The sequence below is a fragment of the Vespa mandarinia genome, chromosome 4 (genome assembly GCF_050613455.1).
Source record: "Vespa mandarinia isolate Hongniang chromosome 4, ASM5061345v1, whole genome shotgun sequence".
NCBI classification, from domain to species: domain Eukaryota; kingdom Metazoa; phylum Arthropoda; class Insecta; order Hymenoptera; family Vespidae; genus Vespa; species Vespa mandarinia.
This window is the reverse complement of record NC_140813.1, coordinates 1,225,001-1,245,000: the sequence shown is the minus strand read 5'-3', so window position 1 is coordinate 1,245,000 and position 20,000 is coordinate 1,225,001. Positions and strand designations below refer to the sequence as shown.

The 20,000-nt window shown below is 26.9% G+C and overlaps 2 protein-coding genes across 7 annotated transcripts in view; both read left to right on the top strand.

Annotated features, from left to right (window-relative positions):
• nrm (neuromusculin) overlaps window positions 1-4,182 on the top strand; it is a 26,660-nt gene extending 22,478 nt beyond the window's left edge. For all 3 annotated transcript variants that reach the window (XM_035878510.2, XM_035878508.2, XM_085656462.1), the window contains 7 exons: window positions 1-61; window positions 500-856; window positions 1,106-1,366; window positions 1,925-2,182; window positions 2,496-2,636; window positions 3,261-3,382; window positions 3,590-4,182. The exon at window positions 1-61 is cut by the window's left edge and continues 206 nt beyond it. In XM_035878510.2, coding sequence (XP_035734403.1) covers window positions 1-61; window positions 500-856; window positions 1,106-1,366; window positions 1,925-2,182; window positions 2,496-2,636; window positions 3,261-3,382; window positions 3,590-3,787 — 1,398 coding nt within the window. In that variant the 3' untranslated portion in view covers window positions 3,788-4,182. The remainder of the gene's footprint in view (window positions 62-499; window positions 857-1,105; window positions 1,367-1,924; window positions 2,183-2,495; window positions 2,637-3,260; window positions 3,383-3,589) is intronic.
• Window positions 4,183-6,841: 2,659 nt separating this feature from the next.
• LOC118447100 (carcinine transporter) overlaps window positions 6,842-20,000 on the top strand; it is a 26,828-nt gene continuing 13,669 nt past the window's right edge. Inside the window, exons 1-2 of one of the 4 annotated variants that reach the window (XM_085656541.1) lie at window positions 15,194-15,499; window positions 15,783-16,123. The gene's annotated coding sequence lies outside the window, so the exon portion shown is untranslated. Of the gene's footprint in view, window positions 7,075-15,193; window positions 15,500-15,704; window positions 16,124-20,000 lie in introns of those variants that run through there. The other 3 variants (XM_085656542.1, XM_035878597.2, XM_035878596.2) reach the window with 3 other exon arrangements.

Genomic DNA, 20,000 nt, shown 5'->3' with positions numbered 1-20,000 from the left:
TGCATGGCTTCGAACGATGCAGGTGATGGATATCCTGCTACAACGTCGATTGATGTATCAGGTAATTTTTTATAATTAATTAATCCGTTCGAACTATATAAAATGTTCCATTTGTATTATTTAAAAAGATATCACGTTATAAACATAACGAAATAATGCTTTAATCATGATAATCGAATAATAATTTATACGTATAATATTTTTTCTAATAAATGATAAAATCAAAAAAGTAAAATCGTTAACAATGATCTATATAAGTTATGTATAAATTCGTTTTTGAATTTTATAATCGATCGATGGGAGTTTTATTTTTTTTTCTTTCTCTTTTTTTTTAAGTCTCCTAATTCGTCTCGTTGAACGGATTAACACATAAATATATATAGCGTTAGAAAATTATGTGACATATGGGATTTATTTAATTCGAATGAATAATACAAATCAATTGTTTATTTTTCTCTTCTTTTTTTTTTCTTTTTTTTTCTTTCTTTTTTTCATTCAGTGGCACCTACGTTCATTCAAGCCCTAGAGAATTATCAAGGATTCGTTTACAATTCGATAAACGTTAGCCTTGTTTGTTGGATCGAGTGCGTTCCAGATTGTAATGTATCTTGGTATAGAAACGATCAATTGATCGATTTCGATACGACCGATCGTTATTATCTAACGAACAGTTATATGCCGTTGGATTATGAGAGGAATTATTTTGCAAGTATACAATCTAATTTAACATGGAACTTGACTGCATTGGCAAATGGCCGTCTCGATCATACCGACGATGACGCCAAATTCACTTGTAAAAGCAGTGACAATGGTATTGGAAAACCCATAGAAAGTACCACGCAATTTCACGTAGAATGTAAGTGTGTGTGTGTGTGTATTTTTCATTCTTTTCCCTTTTTTTTTTGTTTTTTTTTTTTTTTTTATTTATTTATTTTTTTATTTATATTATTTTTTTTTCTTTTTTTTTTTCTTTTTTTTTTCCTTTTTATTTCAATCGTACACATTCGTAAATTTTAATCGTCACGACTAATACAACGTCGTTAATTTCTTTTTATTATTTTCTTTTTTTTTTTTTTTTTTTCTTAATTATTTAATTATCGTTTAGTCCCACCGGAGAACATGACGATCTCGAAGAAGATAATAAACGTGACGGTGGACACTATACCGGAAACTGTCAGTTGCGACGCAAAGGCTTATCCAAACGCGACCTTCAGATGGTTCCGCGAGGGTTCGAACGATACTATAATAAAAGGACAAATACTCGATTTAAATACACCTATACCAAGGCGTAGCAATGGGACTTATTATTGCGAGGCATCGAATCATCATGGGAAACAAAATATTTCGCTTGTGGTGAACGTGCAATGTACTTATTTTATTTTATATATATATATATATATATATAATATATAATATATATAAAATATATATGTATGTATATATATATATATATATATATATATATACATACATATATATTTTTTTTTAACTGTATATTTATATTTATATTTGATATTTATATTTTATTTTATCTCTCAATCCTTTCCCATTCCTTTTCTTTTAATTTTACTTTATTCCCCTCTTTTGTTTTGTTTTCTTTTTTGTTTTTTTATTTTTATCTCTACTTTACCTCCCAATCCTTCCCCTATTCCTATTTCCTTTTCTTATGACTTTATTTCATACCCTTCTCTTTTTTTATTTTTATCTATACTTTTATTTTCCTTTTCCGTTTATGTTGCTCTTCTTTCTTGTTTTTCTCTTTTGTTTTTGTTTTTTCGTTTTTTCTTTCTATTTTTTTTTTTTCTTTTTTTTTCTTTTTCTTTTTTTTTTTATTTTTCTACAACGTCGCTCGATGCTTTTCGTTTGGAATATTTCGTTCGAAGCTCGTTACAAAAATTTCTCCTTCATACTTTTTTGCATGCAGTTAAGCCTGACTGTCACATACAGCGGGAACGATTGAAGGATCAGGATTATATCAGCTGTTCGGCAATTGGAAATCCAGAAGAAATCAATTTTATCTGGTCCGTAGAAAATGACAACGAAACGATAGAGCCAGATTTCAAGATAGAGGACGGGATAAGCTATGTACTTTTAGATACTTCAATCACGAAATTTCGAACGTACGTGTGCATTGCCAACAATTCAATCGGCCAATCTACCGCATGCGAGTTGGATATAACCGGTGAGAGAGATTTTTTGATTTTTTTTTCTTTTTTCTTTTTTTTTTTTTTTTTTCTGTTTGTTTATTTTATTTCCAAATAAAAATTCATTGTACATATATTAAATGAATGGATTATCTCCTATGTTATATTCCTGTCTTTCTATTTTTTCTTTTTTTTTTCTTTTTTTTTTTTTTTGGACGAATTCGTAATAATTAAAAGAAAAAGAAACTTGTACATTCGTTTCTGTGTCATTTTTTTCTTTTTTTTTTCTCTTTGTTTGTTTTTCTTCTTTTTTTTTCTACCTTTTCTTTTTTTCTATTTCTTTATTTACAGGAGATGTACCCTGGTGGTATCGTATGGATGGTAACCTGTTACTGATTGCAATAATCGTATCGATTATTATAATACTTGCGATAATTATCGTCTGTGTAGTTATATTAATAATTTGCAGACGTAAAAGGAAGCAAATCAAATGTAAGTCTTTATATATATATATATATATATATATATATATATATGTATACATATGCTGATTAATTATGACGTTGGATAAAAGTCGAAAAACTAGAAGAAGGAACAAAATTAATTGACACGATTCATTTCATTTCGTTTTGGTCGTTTAAAATTTTAATTAAAAATTTTTTCCTTACAAAATAAAAATATTTATCGTTACAATAGTAATTCAATTGATATTGAAATATTTAATAAAAAAAAAATTATTTATTTTTATGCGATACTCGTAAGAATTTCTAATTAAATAAAAACAATTGTCATAACAGTAAGTAAATAAGTATTTCGAAAAGTATTTCTTTTTTTTTTTTTTTTTTTTTTTAACATAGGTAATCAATAATAAAAAAATTTTTTAATTTTTTTCATTACAAAGAAAGATCAAACGTTTAAATAATATCTGTCTCAATATGAATGATTATACTAACGTACAAGTAACACAAATACATACGTATATACGCATATATATATATATATATATATATATGTATAAATAACTTAATTCAATGTAATAATTAATGGCACACATTTGTATCCATATGTGAAATTTAAACAATATTAAATAAAATCGATACTTTCGAATATTTTCAGACTCTAATGAAAATGGTAACAATAATCAGGCAAATAATATGACGGAAACAATGGCGGACGGTACAACAAAAACGTTTTACGAAAATTTACCGTTTCATGGTATACAAGCGCCGCCTAATAAGGTATTGGTCCAATTTCTCATAAATATATATATATGTATATATATACATATATTTATGTATACACATATACGGGGTGTTCAAGAAGTATGATAATGTCTAAAAAGTATATAAAGAAAGTTTATAAAAATTCGATCCTATACTTTTTGGACATCCTGTAAATATTTTATTCTATTTTGGGATACGTGTAACGTTCCATATTGCATATAGGCCTTCAGTCCGGGATTTTCTGATTTGGATTATGCCGATGTAGATTATCGTTCATACGGGCCTATCAATTATAAAGCTGCCAGTATCGCGTTGTTTCAAAAGCAACAGGCTATACAGAGACAACAACAACAAAATCAACAAGAAGAAAGAAGACCACAAATGTATGGTATATCGGATGATAACGAGGAACTACTTTAATAATCGTTTATATACGGCGATCATCGTTTAATAACAAACGAACAAACAAATGAACAAAAAAAAAAAAAAAAAAAAAAAAGATTACGCGAGACCAAAGTTAATCCAAGACTTATCATTGAATCTAATTAACGAAGATTATATAAGAACGTATTTATTTTTTTCTATGCCCCCTATGGAAACGAAGAAGAAGAAGAAGAAGAAGAAGAAGAAAAAAAGATGAAAAAAGAGAAAAGAAAAGGGGAAGAAAAAGAAAAGAAAAGGAAAAAAAAAATTGGAATGGCGTGTGCGTGTGTGTGTCTATCTGTCTGTCTTATTTATTTATTTATAACATTAATCAAAATCGATCGATTAATAATATCTCATTAAACGCGGCATTTAAATATGATCGAGAATAGTATATGAATATATATATATACATATATATATATATATATATATATATATATATATATATATATATTTATCTATATATACGAGGATATTATTATCTCGTCACGACTGTTGTTAAAAAAAAGAGAAAAAAAAAAACAGAAAATGCAAGTAACATATGTAACATATACTGCGATTAACATCACATGCAAAATAATTATATTTATTTTGTTTTGTTTCTACATATTTTTTTTTTCATTTTATCCTTTTTTTCTTTTACTCCTTTTTCCTCAAATTTACTACAATTCAGAATCTCTCTTTCTTTTTCTCCCTTTCTCTCTCTCTCTCTCTCTCTCCCCCCGTCTCTCTCTCTCTCTCTCTCTCTCTCTCTCTCTTTCTTTCTCTCTCTATGATTAATATCGATTGACGTCAAAATTCATAACCATTTTCATAGAATTAATCAATGGCAGAGTCGACGTACTTAGCAATATGGGTAGCAATAATCGTAACATAATGTGTCGCAGATTTGGTATCTCGTCGAGAAAACAATGTTAACTTGTATGCCAATGTTCTTAATATAATAATATATATATATATTATTTATTTGTTAAAAAAAAAAAAAAAAAGAAAAAAAAAAGAATTTTCACGTTGCCTTCGAACAAATCCATTTTACAACAATTTTTCATCTAATTTGAGAGGAGATCAATGTTTTCTTTTCTTTTTCTTTTTTTTTAAATTTATATTAAGTATACGTGTATATATAAAAAAAAAAACGTATATATATATATATATACATTTTTTTTTTAATACATATACGTACAAGGGTGGTAAAAAAATTCTTAGACGAAGTCAAAAGATCATTAATAATTTTAAAAGTCGATTACTCTCTTGCTCTCTCTCTCTCTCTCTCTTTTTAAATTTTTAAACTTTTCAAGGCTAACTTTTATATTCTTCTTTTTTTTTTTTTCAAATTGTAAAATTGTAAGTCTAAAAAGGCTTCGGAAAAAAAGAAAGAAAGAAAGAAAGAAAGAAAGAAAGAAAGGAAGCTTAAGAACTTTACTTCGCAAAAAATTATCGTTCATTCGAGATCCATAATATTTTCATGTATTGGTTAATGGTAAAAAAAAAAAAATGAAAGAAAAAAAGAAAAAAGATCCAAAAAAAAAAAAAAAAAAATGGACGAAAGAAGGAGGAAAAAGAAACTTAATTTCCATTTGAATTTATCAAAGTTTCATCTTTGATTTGAAATTTATATATTCAAATTACATACGTTTATATAGATATATATATTTGTATAAGCATATATACATATATATATATATATACATACGTACACGTGCGTTTTCGCGTTAGCCTATATCCTCGATAAATACGTGTCCACGTAGAACATGAAGAAGACAGCGAGCTTACATTAAATATTAAGCTTGCGCGAGTTAATTGATCAGAGCAAGCCAATTAGTTTCATTATGTTACCTCCATCTTCGCGAGTTTCGCACAATGGACGGCTCGGACAATATCGGGGACAGTGGGCCTACATGCGACTATTACTATAGACCCTCTTTATCGCATCGAGACTAGAAAAAAAAAAAAAAGAAAAAAGAAAAAAAAGAAAAGAAAAAAAAGAAAAAACATTTTTATAAAACAAAAGGAAGAAGAGGAAGGAAAAGGAGAAAGAAAGTATTTTTAACTTTTGCATTATTAATTCTTTTCTTCTTCTTCTTCTTCTTCTTCTTCTTCTTCTCCTTCGTCTTCTTCTTTTTTTTCTTTTTTTTTTTTCCTATTCCTTATTTTTTTCTTTCTTTCTTGTTCTTTATTTCTTTCTTTTTTTTTTCTTATTCTTTATTTTTTTCTTTTCCATTTAAGACTTACGCATCGAACATTTTCCAACGAATTATTATCATTTCGTCATTCTGTAGTTATGAGATTATCATACCCACCGCCTCCATTTCTATTACATTTTGCAATAACATGAGGGATCTATCTAAGCTGCCTTTATTTTCTGTAAAATCATTTACAATTCTTTTCTTTTTTCTTTTTTTCTTTTTTCTATTTCTCTCTTTTCCTTTTTTTCTTATCGTCTCGTTTACATCTTATACGCGCATACGATTGTTATTGATCCATTTGAAACTTTAACGATTACATTTATTTATGATTAATCTCTTTTTTCTTCTTTCCTTTTTTTTCTTTTTTTTTTTTTTGTTTCTCTTTATTTTCATATTTTGCGTCATTACAATCGAAATATTAACGTTATAAAATTTTTCTACGGCAAATCATAGTTCAACAAATTTTCTTTCTTATCCTATTCTCTTCTATTTTAATTATCATTAGCGTAATTTTTATGGGGATTTTGTTAATTTTTTTTTTTTTTTTTTTTCTTTAAATTACGACATTTATCTTTTTTTCTGTTTCCCTCGCTCTTTTTTCCTCTTTTCTTTTTCTATTGATTTATATGAAGTTAGAACACAAAAAACAAAAAAAGACAAAAAAAAAAAAAATTACGAAACTCATCATCGTAATCGTCGTCGTCGTAGTCGTAATTATAGTCGTTATCATTCGCGAATATGTCTTGTCGAAAGAAAAAAAAGAAAAAAAAGAAAAAAAAAAAAAAAAAAAAAAAAAAAAAAGCGAAAGAAATGCCATCATATAAAATTAAAAAGTATATCTATTCGTTATAAAATAATGGAGAGAGGGGATGGCAGACATTGTTGTCCTACTAACGGTGTTCCGATTAAATGCAGGGTCTATCTAAAATATGTCCTATATAGTTCGTATAACTTTTGTTATCGCGGCATGACCGCGACGATGTAGTTTAGTGCAAGGTTAGCCGACGATGAGTGAAGTGGCAATTGTTTCTGCTGCTTGGATTCCTTGACAGCAGTAAGAAGGAAGATTTACACAAGGATCTAAAAAAAATAAACGTAAGTCTGTATAACACTTTATTTTCCTTTCTCTTTTTTCTTTTTTTCTTTTTTTCTTTCTTTCTTTCTTTCTTCCTAATCTCCTATTACGAATTTTTCATTAACGAAGAAAAAAGAAAAAAAAAATAATAATAAAAAAAGAAAGAAAGAAAGAAAGAAATGAAATTGCAATCGATCAACGATTGAAAAATGATCGATCATTAATTTTATACTTTCAACGTAGAAAGATATTAATATCATTTATTTCGATACTATATGACGTTAATTCATTGAAATGTAAAATATTGAAAATTTTCAATATAAAAGGAGAGTTATTTGTAATACATAGAGTTATTTGTATGTGTGTATATATATATATATATATGTATATGTATAGAGTTATTTGTTCAGATATAAAACATTTTCGAAATTTTTCAATGGAAAAAAAAAAAAGAAAAAGAAGAAAGGCAAAAAAAAAAGAAAACAAGTAATTGCACGGCGTTATTTATTTAAACGTTAAATGTAAAAAATATTCGAAAGAAAAAGAAAAAAAGAAAAATACTACGGAGAGCGTGATTTATTTAAATGTGAAATATTAAAAATTGTCGAATGAAAAGGAACATAATATTGCGTTATTTATTTGTATATAAAATATTAAAAATTTTCAATTGAGAAAATAAATATATAAAGTTATTTATTTAAATATAAGATATCGAACCTTTTTATTAAAAAAAATACTTGTTGCTGTTTAAATCTTATAGAGCTAAGAATTACGATATTATTAATTTATCTTTAGTGTCATCGTATAATTATGTCGAGCAACGCTATAATTTTATTAGTGATTGTAAAAAAAAGAGAAAAAGAAAAAGAAAGCAAAAGAAAAGAAGAAAAAAATAAAAAAAAAAAAAACGAAAAAAAAAAAACATATTTTCTACAATAAATCATTGAAATTGTTTTAATGAGCGTAAGGTAATAAAAAAAAAAAGAAAAAGAAAAAAAAAAGAAAAAAGAAATAAAAAAAACTAAACAATCGTCGATTCTGTTAATATCACAAACTTTTATATTTAACGGTGCCACGTTGTAAAATAAATTTCTTTTCCTTTTTATCTACTCAATTAAATATTTTCAAAATCGATCATGTTTTCGATCGTACGATTAAAATTATATTTACACACGTTTCTCGTTCGTATTAAACATTACACTTGTTCATTTATCAATCATATAATTTGTTCTTAATAACTGCGTTAATATAACGTTCCTCCTTAATTAATGTAATTGTTAGAAATTGAACGAGCATAATGAATAAAAATAAAATAAAAACAAAAAATAAAACAGAAGATATGCCATTTTAGTAACTTTTTAATTACGAAATGATTATTAAGGAAATAAAAAAGAAACAAAAAAAAAGCGGGGGGGGAGGAAAAGAAAGGGAAAAAATTTTTTTTAATCGAACACATGAACGACCTTGTCAATGTGAAATAACGAGGAGTCGGTAAAGAAGTTCTCTGTAATCGTGAATGTAGATGTCTGCAATCTATCAGATAGTTATGCGCGTTTGCACAATAAATACGATAGAAAAAAAAAAAAAGAAAAAAAAAAAGAAAATTAGGAAAAAGAAAAATAGGAACAAAAAAAAAAGAACAGAGAAAGAAAGATAAAATTAAATGACTCGTCAAAAATTTTCCGATATATTTTACGAAATATTCTATTTAACTTGTCAAAATGATATACGTACGAAAAATAATAAATATATTCGCAATATAGACCTTCATTCCCGTTATCACATTATAATAACATATTTGAGTAGAAATACACAATATGTAATTGCACAATATCTAATTGCACAATATGTAATAACTTCTTTATATTCATTTACATTACTTATCCGTCACGATTACGTAGCAAAAACATGTGAACTTTATTTATTACCATACCTATTTCTAAATAATAACAAAAATTAAATATCATTCGATATTTTTACTTGCAACAAACCATAAATATAAATAAGAAATTTTTTAAGTAAACAATTTTATATTATATATATATATACATATATATAATTTATTATTTTTTTTATCGACAATATGTATAAATCGATGAAATCGAAGGAAAAAAAAAAAAAGAAAATAACACAGAAGAAAAACAAAATATCTTAATATATTCATGAACAATATTTAATGTAATATAATCAAATTTCATGGAAATTTTTTTATTTGTTTTTATTCGAAAAATAAAAACGATTAAATATCTGAAATAATATTTGATGATAAAACTAATTAAACGTATGACTTTTCGTTCGCGAATAATATTATTCGACTATTGAAGAATGATAAATTTCCACTTACAGTGGAAAGATGAACACGATTAAATATCTTTTAAGCAATATTCGTGACGTTTTTGAGATATTTATATACATGTTTACATATAAATTTGTGTGCGTATGTATATGTGTATATCTGTGTGTGTGTGTGTGTGTATAAAAAAAACCATGTGTAATCACGTATTTAGTCAAGTAAAACGCGAGACATTAAGTCGGGCGATATTTATCGCTGAAAAAAAGGAAAGAAAAGAAAACGCTCTAGAAAAATCGTCCAACTACTTACGAGCGTTTAAAGACAAGTTAAGTTTGACGAGTCATTCTTTCCGGTTAGAATAATAATCGGTAGGAACAGAAACACAAAAGCGATCTTTTAAGGAAAAGGAAAAAGGGAAAAAAGTGAAAAAGAAAAAAGAAGAGAGAGAAGAAAAAAAAATAATATTCACGTCGTCGCGAATGATTTTATTTCAGATTAAGAAAGAGAAAAAAAGAAAAAAAAAACTGAAAAAAAAAGAAAATATATATATATATATATATATTATTTTTTTATTAAACGTCTATTCAAATACAAAAAAAAAGAAAAAATGAATGAAAGAGAGATAGAGAGAGAGAAAGAGAGATTTGTATTCTTTATATCATTCCAAGTTAGAAAATAAATATTTCCTGTTGTATTAACGAACACGAGAGACAGGATCGTTGACTTTAATATAATGAATGTGAATACCACGATGAGTTTGATATCTTCGACCATCTGACGAACTATACATCGAGAAGAGAAGATTATATATACTGAATAGGGGAAGGGGACTTCCAACAGAAGGTAACTGGAAAAACCAGTCGAATTCATTTAAAAAAGAAAGAAAAGGAAGGAAGAAAGAAAGAAAGAGAGAGAGAGAGAGAGAGAGAGAGAGAGAAAGAGAAAGAGAGGATGGGGCGGAGGAAGAAGAGACAGTCTAATTTTAATAGATTTTAAATATCTTCATTCTTTCAATTAACTGTATTATTATTGAAAATAATATCAAATTTTAATAATATAAGAATAATAAAAAAGATAATATATTTAGAATATTGATTTTTTATGAAATAAAAATCTCTCTCTCTCTCTCTCTCTCTCTCTCTCTCTCTGTATATATATATATATATATATATATGTGTGTGTGTGTTCGTAATTTTTTAACGAATCCGTTTTAGTCCTGTCAGCTCGTATGATCGATCGAAAATATGAATAAGGTCTCTATGACTTTTATAGTGTCAAAAGGAGAGATAGAGAAAAAGAGAAAGAGAAAAAGAAAGAGTGAGAGAGAGAGAGAGAGAGAGAGAGAGAGAGAGAGAGAGAGAGAGAGTGAAGAAATGGTCACGAGAAGTAATCAATAATAACACGATGCGATATCCAACACGTCCATTATAATTTATGGTATCAATAAAAGAACTATAACTCAATACACTGTTAATAGCTTTGACGTTTTTCATAAGAGTTTAACACTTGTCAATATGTAACATGATCCTCCTCACTTAACCCCACATCGCATACCCCATCAAATCATTCTCCTTTGGATTATTCCACGAATAAAAAAACAAAAAAAAACAAAAAAAAAAGAAAGAAAAAAAAAAACTCATACATGCATATTATATTATATTATATTATATCAAGAAATTTCGTCGACAATCGCGTACAAGGTGAAACATATTTTCTTAATTCATCAAAAATTAATTTATCAATGAGTTTTATTATTTTTTTCTTTTTTATTCTCTGTCTCTCTCTCTCTCTCTCTCTCTCTCTCTCTTTTTCTCTTTCTCTCTCTCTCCCGCTTTGTTTATTTTCTTATTTAATCGTTTCAATTTAAACTAATCAATTTTTTAAATATTTTTTATTTCAAATATATATATATATATATATGTATATAGTGGCGATGAGAGCAAAATTGAACATAGTTAATACATTTTTAAAAACGTATTACTACATTTCAATGTTAATAATAATACACTCATTGTCGTACGGATAATTAAATGGCATATGGAGTTAATTAATTTTATTATTATGTATAGTTGTAATGTTTGTTATTAATCAATGGGTTACATTTATGTCTATTGTGACGTTCATTGTTACAATATATGATAAAATAACTTAGTGATTAGTTTTAAAATGGAATTTTTAATCAATGTTTAAAATGTTTTCTATCGAGATTGTTTTCTTTCAAAAGAAAAAAGAAAAAAAAAAGAAAGAAAAATGAAAGAACCGTATTTATTATCAGTCCCATTAAGGAACGAAATTAAGAATCATAAATATTTACATAGGATCACATTTTGAGACACTTATTAATAGATTTAGTAATAACTAAGGGCCTTTAAAAACGTTAATACGGTACTGTATCTACATATATATATATATATATATATGTAGATTTGTATCATAGCTACGAGATTAAAAATCTAAACACACGAAAACATGAATTTCTAATCGTCAAACTTATAATTCATACGTCTGAAGCAGCGATAAAATTGAAAAAAAAAAGGAAAAAAAATAAAAAGAAGCAGGTAAAATAAATAAAAAAAAAAAAAAAAAAAAAAAAAAAACAAGAAAAAAACAAAAAAAAAAAAAAAAAAAAAAAAATAAAAAGAAAAATAGAAAGAAATCAACTTCCAATCTTCCAATCGCAAGTCACGCTCGAACGAACAAGTTATACATAAATACATACATAAGCGCATACATGCATACGTACATACGTACGTTCGATAATCGATGCAAAGTGATTTATCGAAAAAAAAAAAAAAAAGGAACAAAGAAGAAAAAAAAAAAAGAAACGAAAGATAGTACGATTTTCACGGCCTTCGCCTAGTATGATTGTCGCGTTTGGTTAAAACATAGAAAAAACTTTGATGAAGAGGAAGGATGGAGAGGGGGAGGAAAAAAGAAAAAAAGAAGGGAAATAAAACAAAAGGAGAGAAAAAAAAAAGAAAAAGAAAAAACGTAATTCAATCGACACACTGGCTATACAAATCGCGTTTATGAGTTTTTAATCACATCGACGATTATCGATAAGAATTTACTTTATCGTTTATATGGCCGATGATTATTAAATATATATATATATATATATATATATATATATATATAATGTAATATATATATGTATTCATTATCGATTTAAAATGTCCGAGATTTCTGTTCTGTTCTATTGTTTTTCTTTTCTTCTTTTTTTTTCTTTTTTTTTTCTTCATTCCTTTTTTCTTAGAACGATCGGTAATACCGATCATTCATTCGTTTCCCTTATCGATAAAAGGCGAAACCAGAAACTAAAAGTACTCAACCACTCGCGCGGACTTTATTACAGTTAGTCAAGCAAGAATTGTATGACGAATTATATAGATCGTTATCTAAAATGCTCGTTGTAAAATGAAGGTCACGGAAATGCACGCAATTTTTAGACTGTGTATGTATTACACATATATGAGTGTCTCTATCTATGTGTATATACACATATCTATATGTACATATATATATATATATATATATATATGTACATATATATATATATATATGTACATATATATATATATATATATGTGTATATGGAATATGTTTTAAAATATTTATTAGCGGACAGTCGACGATTTTACATACGTAAAATAAAAATTGCAAATTCTTTTTTAACTTTCGGGACAAATATATTAATAAATAGAAATTCGCTCATGTATACGTATAAGGGATTGGAATATTCAATGACTGGAAATCATTATCTTCTTTACTATTCTAAGAAAAAGTCCTTTCTGATCGTTGCCGTAGGATACTTGGAAAGTAAAACATTCCTAACTCAGCGAACCTACCAGGAAAGTCCGAGATCCGGACTACATCAGTACCTGTATAGTATCTCTTTCGACGTAAACGAATCCGGTTACTCAGTATAAAATTTGTTATACAGTTTATTAAGTCTTCTTTTTCCTTGTTTTTTTTCTTTCTCTTTTCTTTTCTTCTTTTTTTTTTTTCTTTTTTTATTTCTTTTTTTTTTTTTCATTTCAATTCCAACATCAATCGTGATTTTTAATAAAATACTACTAGTCAGATGCTATTTATTTATTTATTTATTTATTTATTTATTTATTTATTTATTTATTTATTTATTTATTTATTTATTTATCTATTTATTTATTTATTTAAAATGAAAAATCTAAAAATTTGAAATATCGTTGAAGAAATGGTTTAAAATTCTATTTAAAATTGTATTCAAATTTATAGGAATGAAATATCATAGAAGACAATATATATATATATATATCGTATAAAATTCATACTATATTCGTAATAAAATCGCCAAATCGACATTGGAAAAATATATAAAAATTATAAAATTTGAAATGATAACAAACGATATAATCCATCCTTATATATATACATTTCTTTAGAACACAGGTACACATGTAGATAAAATATTATCATTAATTTTAATTTCAATATTCCAATTGATATCATAAATTTGATATTTTATCATATATATATATATAATAATTATAAAAATTATAACGATCTACGTAATTACTCTACATAAATCTCTTATTTATGTTGTTACACGTGTGGATTAAAAAAAGAAAAAAGAAGAAGAAGAAGAAGAAGAAGAAGAAGAAGAAGAAAAATAACACCATTAATCTCAATTTGAATATTCTAATCGTATTTGCAATATACATATAAGATAATTTTGTATTTTCGTTGAAATAAATACTGTAATAAGCTGCCGTACAATCTTTCCGCGTTCGCAAATGTTTTACCACGAAACCGATCATCTCGTCCGTCGAAATCTTGCCCGTAAACCGATGCCGAGCATTCCCCAGTATTTTTCGCGGGAAGAAAAGGAAGAAAAAGAAAAAAAAAAGAAGAAGAATAAGAAGAAGAAGGAAAAAAAGAAAAAAAAATAAAAGAAGATGAGGAAGAAGAGAGAAAGGAAAAGAAAAAGACGGAGAGGAGAAGAAGAAGAAGAAGAAGAAGAAGAAGAAGGAGAGAAGAGAAAAAAAAAGAAGAAGAAGAAGAAGAAGCAGACGACCTGGGGAAAGAAAAAGAAAAAGAAGAAGAAGATGAAGAAGAAGGGGAAGGGAAAGAAAAAGAAGAAGGAGAAGAAGGGGAAAGGGAAAGAAAAAGAAGTAGGGGAAAGAGAAGGGGAAGAAGGTCGTTTTTTTTAATCGTGAAGGCAATGACGTTTCGAGTAGCCATGTCTTCTTGGAGGAAGAGCCAACGCAACAGAAGAAAGAGGAAACCAAGTTGGAGAGGAAAAGGAACGAGTAGGATAGATAGAACGATATATGACGTGCATTAGAAAGAGAAAGAAAGAATTAAAAAAGGAAAGAGATATATATATATATATAATGAGAAAGAGAGAGAGAGAGAGAGAGAGAGAAAAAGATATAGATAAAGTGTGACGAGATGAGACGAGAGTGAGCGTACAAAACACATGAAATTTCCCGCGACGCGTTCTCCGCTGACGTCATCGTAGAAGAGATGACGTTACAAAAGGCAAATAGAACAACGGACGTAGTTGAAAAAGTAGATAAATGATAGATGACGATATGTAATGAGGTATATAGATAAATAAGTAACTAAGCAAATAATTAAGTAAATAAGTAAGTATAGATAGAAATGAGACGGAGCCATTAACTTCGGATATACTTGTTGCATGTATCTATAAAGGGATTGTGGTGGGGGAGGCAGATATCTAAGTATATACATACGTATGTATATACCTTGAGCGGGTGTTAAAGTTATATATCACTGATGTGGTCCTGGGTGGGGAAATCCTGTACTGCCGCTAAGACTATAAAGCCCCACCAATGTCTCTTGGAAGAAACAGTCCGTCGTAACGTGCCCCTGACGATACACGGCTATGTAACGTCACCGAAAAAAGGCCAAATATTGAAAAAAAAAAGAAAAAAAAGAAAAACAAAAAGAAAAGAAAAAGAAATTTCTTTTAAATCATCGATAGAGTGTGTGTGAAAGAGAGAGAGAGAGAGAGAATACGCGCCGAAAAAAAAACAAAACAGGACTCCGTTCTTCCTGTTCTTTATTTTTTTATTTTTCTTAATTCTCTCTCTTTCATCTTTTTTTTTTCTGTTTATTCTTTAAAACTGATATACACGTGTACATTTGTATGTATATATATATAATATATATATATATATGAGTATATGTAAAAAGGTTTTAAATCGTGACCGAGATTATATATCATTATAGATATACCATTCATAGATATTTGAAATCTATCGGGGAATTTATTGTTATTGTTGTTGTCGTTGTTTGTTCTCGTTGCCGTTGTTTCTTTTCTTTTTTTTTTTTTTTTTTTTTTTTTTTTTTTTTTTTTTTTTCATTTAATACAACATCTCTTATCGTACCTTTTTTCAACAAATTGACGAACGTTCTGTGTCTCGAAAGAAGAAGAATACAAACTACGTTGAGTTTTCAATATATTAATGTCTGTCAAGTGTTAACGTATCGAAGGAGGGATTATTATTCTCAACGTGGAAGATCATCATCATCATTATCGTCGTCGTCTTCGTCGTCGTCGTCGTCGTCGTTGTTGTTGTCATCGTCAGAAATCATTCTGAATAGTTTCTTTAAAGAAGATTTCATACAACAACACGTGTTACGTTCGAAATAAAGATAACAGCAAGTGCATATAACGTCAACAGAAAGAAAGGAAGAAAGATATATAGATACATCCGTATCCATATACAATTACTTTGGTCCGAAGATAAATAAAAAGAAACAAAGAGGTAAAATCCATTCTATTCTTTTTCTCTCCTTTTTCAATTTTCTTTTCTCTTCTTTTCCATTTTCTTTTTCTTCTTTTTTCTTTTTTTTTTTATCTTCTTTTTTCTTCTTTTTTTTTCCTTTTTTTTTCCTTTTTTTATTTTTTGCTTTTTCTCTTTTTCTCTTCTATTAAACTTCGACACCGCTATAACATTCTCGTCCGTCCTTGGTCCGGTTCTTAATCCCAGGTATATCTTTTCAAGGTCCCTTTGAACACTTAACTAAGGTAGTTTACTGATGTTACGCTATTGATTTGGTATGTCTAACACGGATATACATTATATTTTATCTAAACAAATGTGAAATTAAAATATAATTGTATACGTTCTCACTGTACTTTTGCGTTACGTCCTGTTAAAGTACTTTATTTTTGAAAATGATTTCTTTCTTTTTTCTTCTTTTTCTTTTTCTTTTTTTTTTTTTTTTTTTTTTTTTTTCATAGGAAAAGAAATCACTCGTGGTAATATTTAAAAATACGTTCGATATTGATATTGTATAATTTGAAAGTGACTTAAACTTGCTCAAACTCGTTTCCGTCGTCGATAATGACTAAAGAAGTAAGAAGAAGAAGAAGAAGAAAAAAAAAAAAAAAATAAGAAGAAGAAGAAGAAGAAAAAAAGAAACAAACGCAAAGTTTTTAAATAGTATAATTAAAAACATGACGTTTGAGATTTATCCATATAATTTAAAAGTGATATCTAAATTAATATAGAACGAAAGATTTTCTTCGAAATGTAAATACATATGATGAATCATTACCTTGAAATCAATCTATTAATATTTTTTTTTTTTTTTGCAAACATTTAAATATCACGCTCTCGGATATTGGATATATATTATATATAACTGTTTACATATTTCTGATATAATACATATATATATATATACATATAAATATATATATATATATATAAATGTATATAGATATATATAGACGTTAGAGTGATCGATCAGATATTTAAATGTATTTAAATTAAAACGAGTTACACATACAAAATGTTTCCCACGATTATGTAGAACCACAAAGCTACCTTGAAATTAAATTTCCTTCACTTTTTGTACAAGATACTTATCTATGTTATTTATTAAGATCACTTATCTATGTTTAATTGTTAAAACACGTGTGCCAATATCCATACATACATAATATAACATATAATGCCATAACATAACTTATAACATAATATACATATATATATATTATTATTACATTATAAGGATTGACATAAGATACGTAAAGTGTTTAAAAAAAAAAAGAAAAAATGAAAAATTCAGAAAAAAATTTGATAGTTTAAAAGAATAGATAAGAGTTAGAGAGATAAAGATAGAGAATTAAAATAATTTCAAGTATATGTATACCATTAGATTTCATTTACATGCGATCAGCTGTTACGGACAATGTATATAACGTACGTACGTATGTACTAAATGTCTATTATAACTTGTACGTATATGCGCGTGTATGTGTATGTGTGTTTTGAATATGATTCATTTAATTCCTTATTTCCCCGGATTCTGTTTTTCCTTTTCATATCTTTCCTTTTCTTTCTTTTTCTTTTTTTTTTTTCTTTTTTCTTCCATTTTCCAAGTAATTTCTTTTACTCGATCAATGTTAAAACCACAATGAAATATTATTTCTCCGAATCTATTTTCTCTCCTTCTTTTTTTTTTGTCCTTCTCTTTTCTTTTCTATTTCTTTTTTTCTTTTTCCTTTTTTCTTTTTTTTTTTTTTTTTTTTTTTTGTTGCTCTTTACTTTCAACGATACTTCCTATTTATACTTCGTATTTATTTTATTATTCCTATACTTCCTTATTTATTTTATTATTCGTATTTCCTTCTAATGTGTATCTAAACATTTGTATACATAATTACATACTTACATACATACATACATACATACATACATACTTACATACATACATACATACATTCAATACGTATTTTTCTATACACCCTTTCACACACATACACAAATATATATATATATATATATATATGTATACACATATAAATATATACATACAAGCATACACACACCAAGTTTGATTTGTAAATTTGTTGTAACAGTTACATTCGATTCAACTTCTAAATATATACACACACACACACACACACACACACATATATATATATATATATATACATATCGAAGCTATATTGACATAAGATCAATGTATGTACATACGTACATACGTATGTATATATGTATATATATATATATATATATATATATATGTATGTAAATCGTTGATCTGATATATCGATATATTTCATACGTAGAAAAATTAATGATATAATGAATAACTATTGTTAATAAATTTATTAATAATAAGTAGTTAAGAGTGTTCCTTTCAACGACGAGTTGTTACCTTGAAAATAATGTCGACCTTTCTTTCTTCTATTAACTAACTGTACGTCGTTCTACAATCTACACACGCACACACACACACTCACACACACATACATACATACATACATACATACTTACATACATACATACATATATACATTCATATTGTATTTCCGGAAAGCACGGTTTTTTTTTTTTATTATTCTACCAAGCAACGCGAGTAGATTTTTTTTTTGTTCCTTTTTTTTTTCTTTTCGTTCTTTTTTTCCCCCGATAGCTATTATTTCGAGCAGAATTGATACGCTTCAATAAACGATTTTACGGATTACCCTGGGGCAGGATGGTGTAATGAGGAGGTAGGGGGAGGGAAGGGGAGGGGGAGGTTTTCTTCATTGGGAAGATTTATATTCAAATAATTATCTATCATGTATTCGTGTGTCGCGAAGTTAAAATCGCGATGAAAAGAATTAAGAAAGATGAAAAAAATGTTAAAAAAAAAAAAAAAAAAAAAAAAAAGAGAGAAAATAAGAGAAAGAGAAAAGAGATTGAGAGTGGGAGAGAGAGAGAGAAAGAAAAAAATGAAAGAACTCGATCGATCGAAGAATTAAATAAATATTGAATCTATTCGAAAAGTTTCTGTCAACTTGGCCTAAGATCGTTTGTACAAGGACAACGAGACGAATCATTTTATCGAAGAATAATTCAAAATGTTTCCATTGAAATTTGTAATAAGTTTGTCAATGTTAATAAAAAATTAATCGATCCTCCATTGAATATTTAATTAATAATGTAGAAATGTATTGTTTTATCTTCTTCGTTACTCTTTTTTTCTCATTTACTTTGAAAATCGATAGAATTTGTTTTTCTATCTGTTTTAATTAATTCATATCGATTTGATTAATATTAATAATTTATTTCATATATATATATATATATATATATATATATATATATTTATTAAATCAATAATAATTCTATTTTGATATTTTATATAATATTATACGTTTCCAAAAGATTTTTATTAAAAACAAGTATAAAATTGTTATCTCGTCTATGTTTTCTTCGGATAAAAATTTATTTTTTTTTTTTTTTTATTCGCGAGATGACAATGTAAAAAAAGAAAACGTGCGACGTTAATCGTGAATAACACAAAAGAAGATAAAACTTAAAAGACGTTCGATAGTCGTATATCTCTCGTTGGAATAAATAATTAAAAGGAAAAAAAAAAAAGAAAAAAAAAAAGAAAAAAAAATTCTTAACGCAGACCTCCTGCGACAAGCCCATAACGATTATGGTAAAATTCTTAAACTGTGATAATACATATCTCAGACAATATCATCGAAACTAAGTGGTATCTAATGATATTTTCCGCATTCCTTAATGAATTCCTGTGGGATTTGTAAATTGAATTCCAACCGTTAGAGGGACAAAGTTATTTTAATTATAGATCCCCGATAATTACATACAAACGTATCTTTGGCGATTCGAT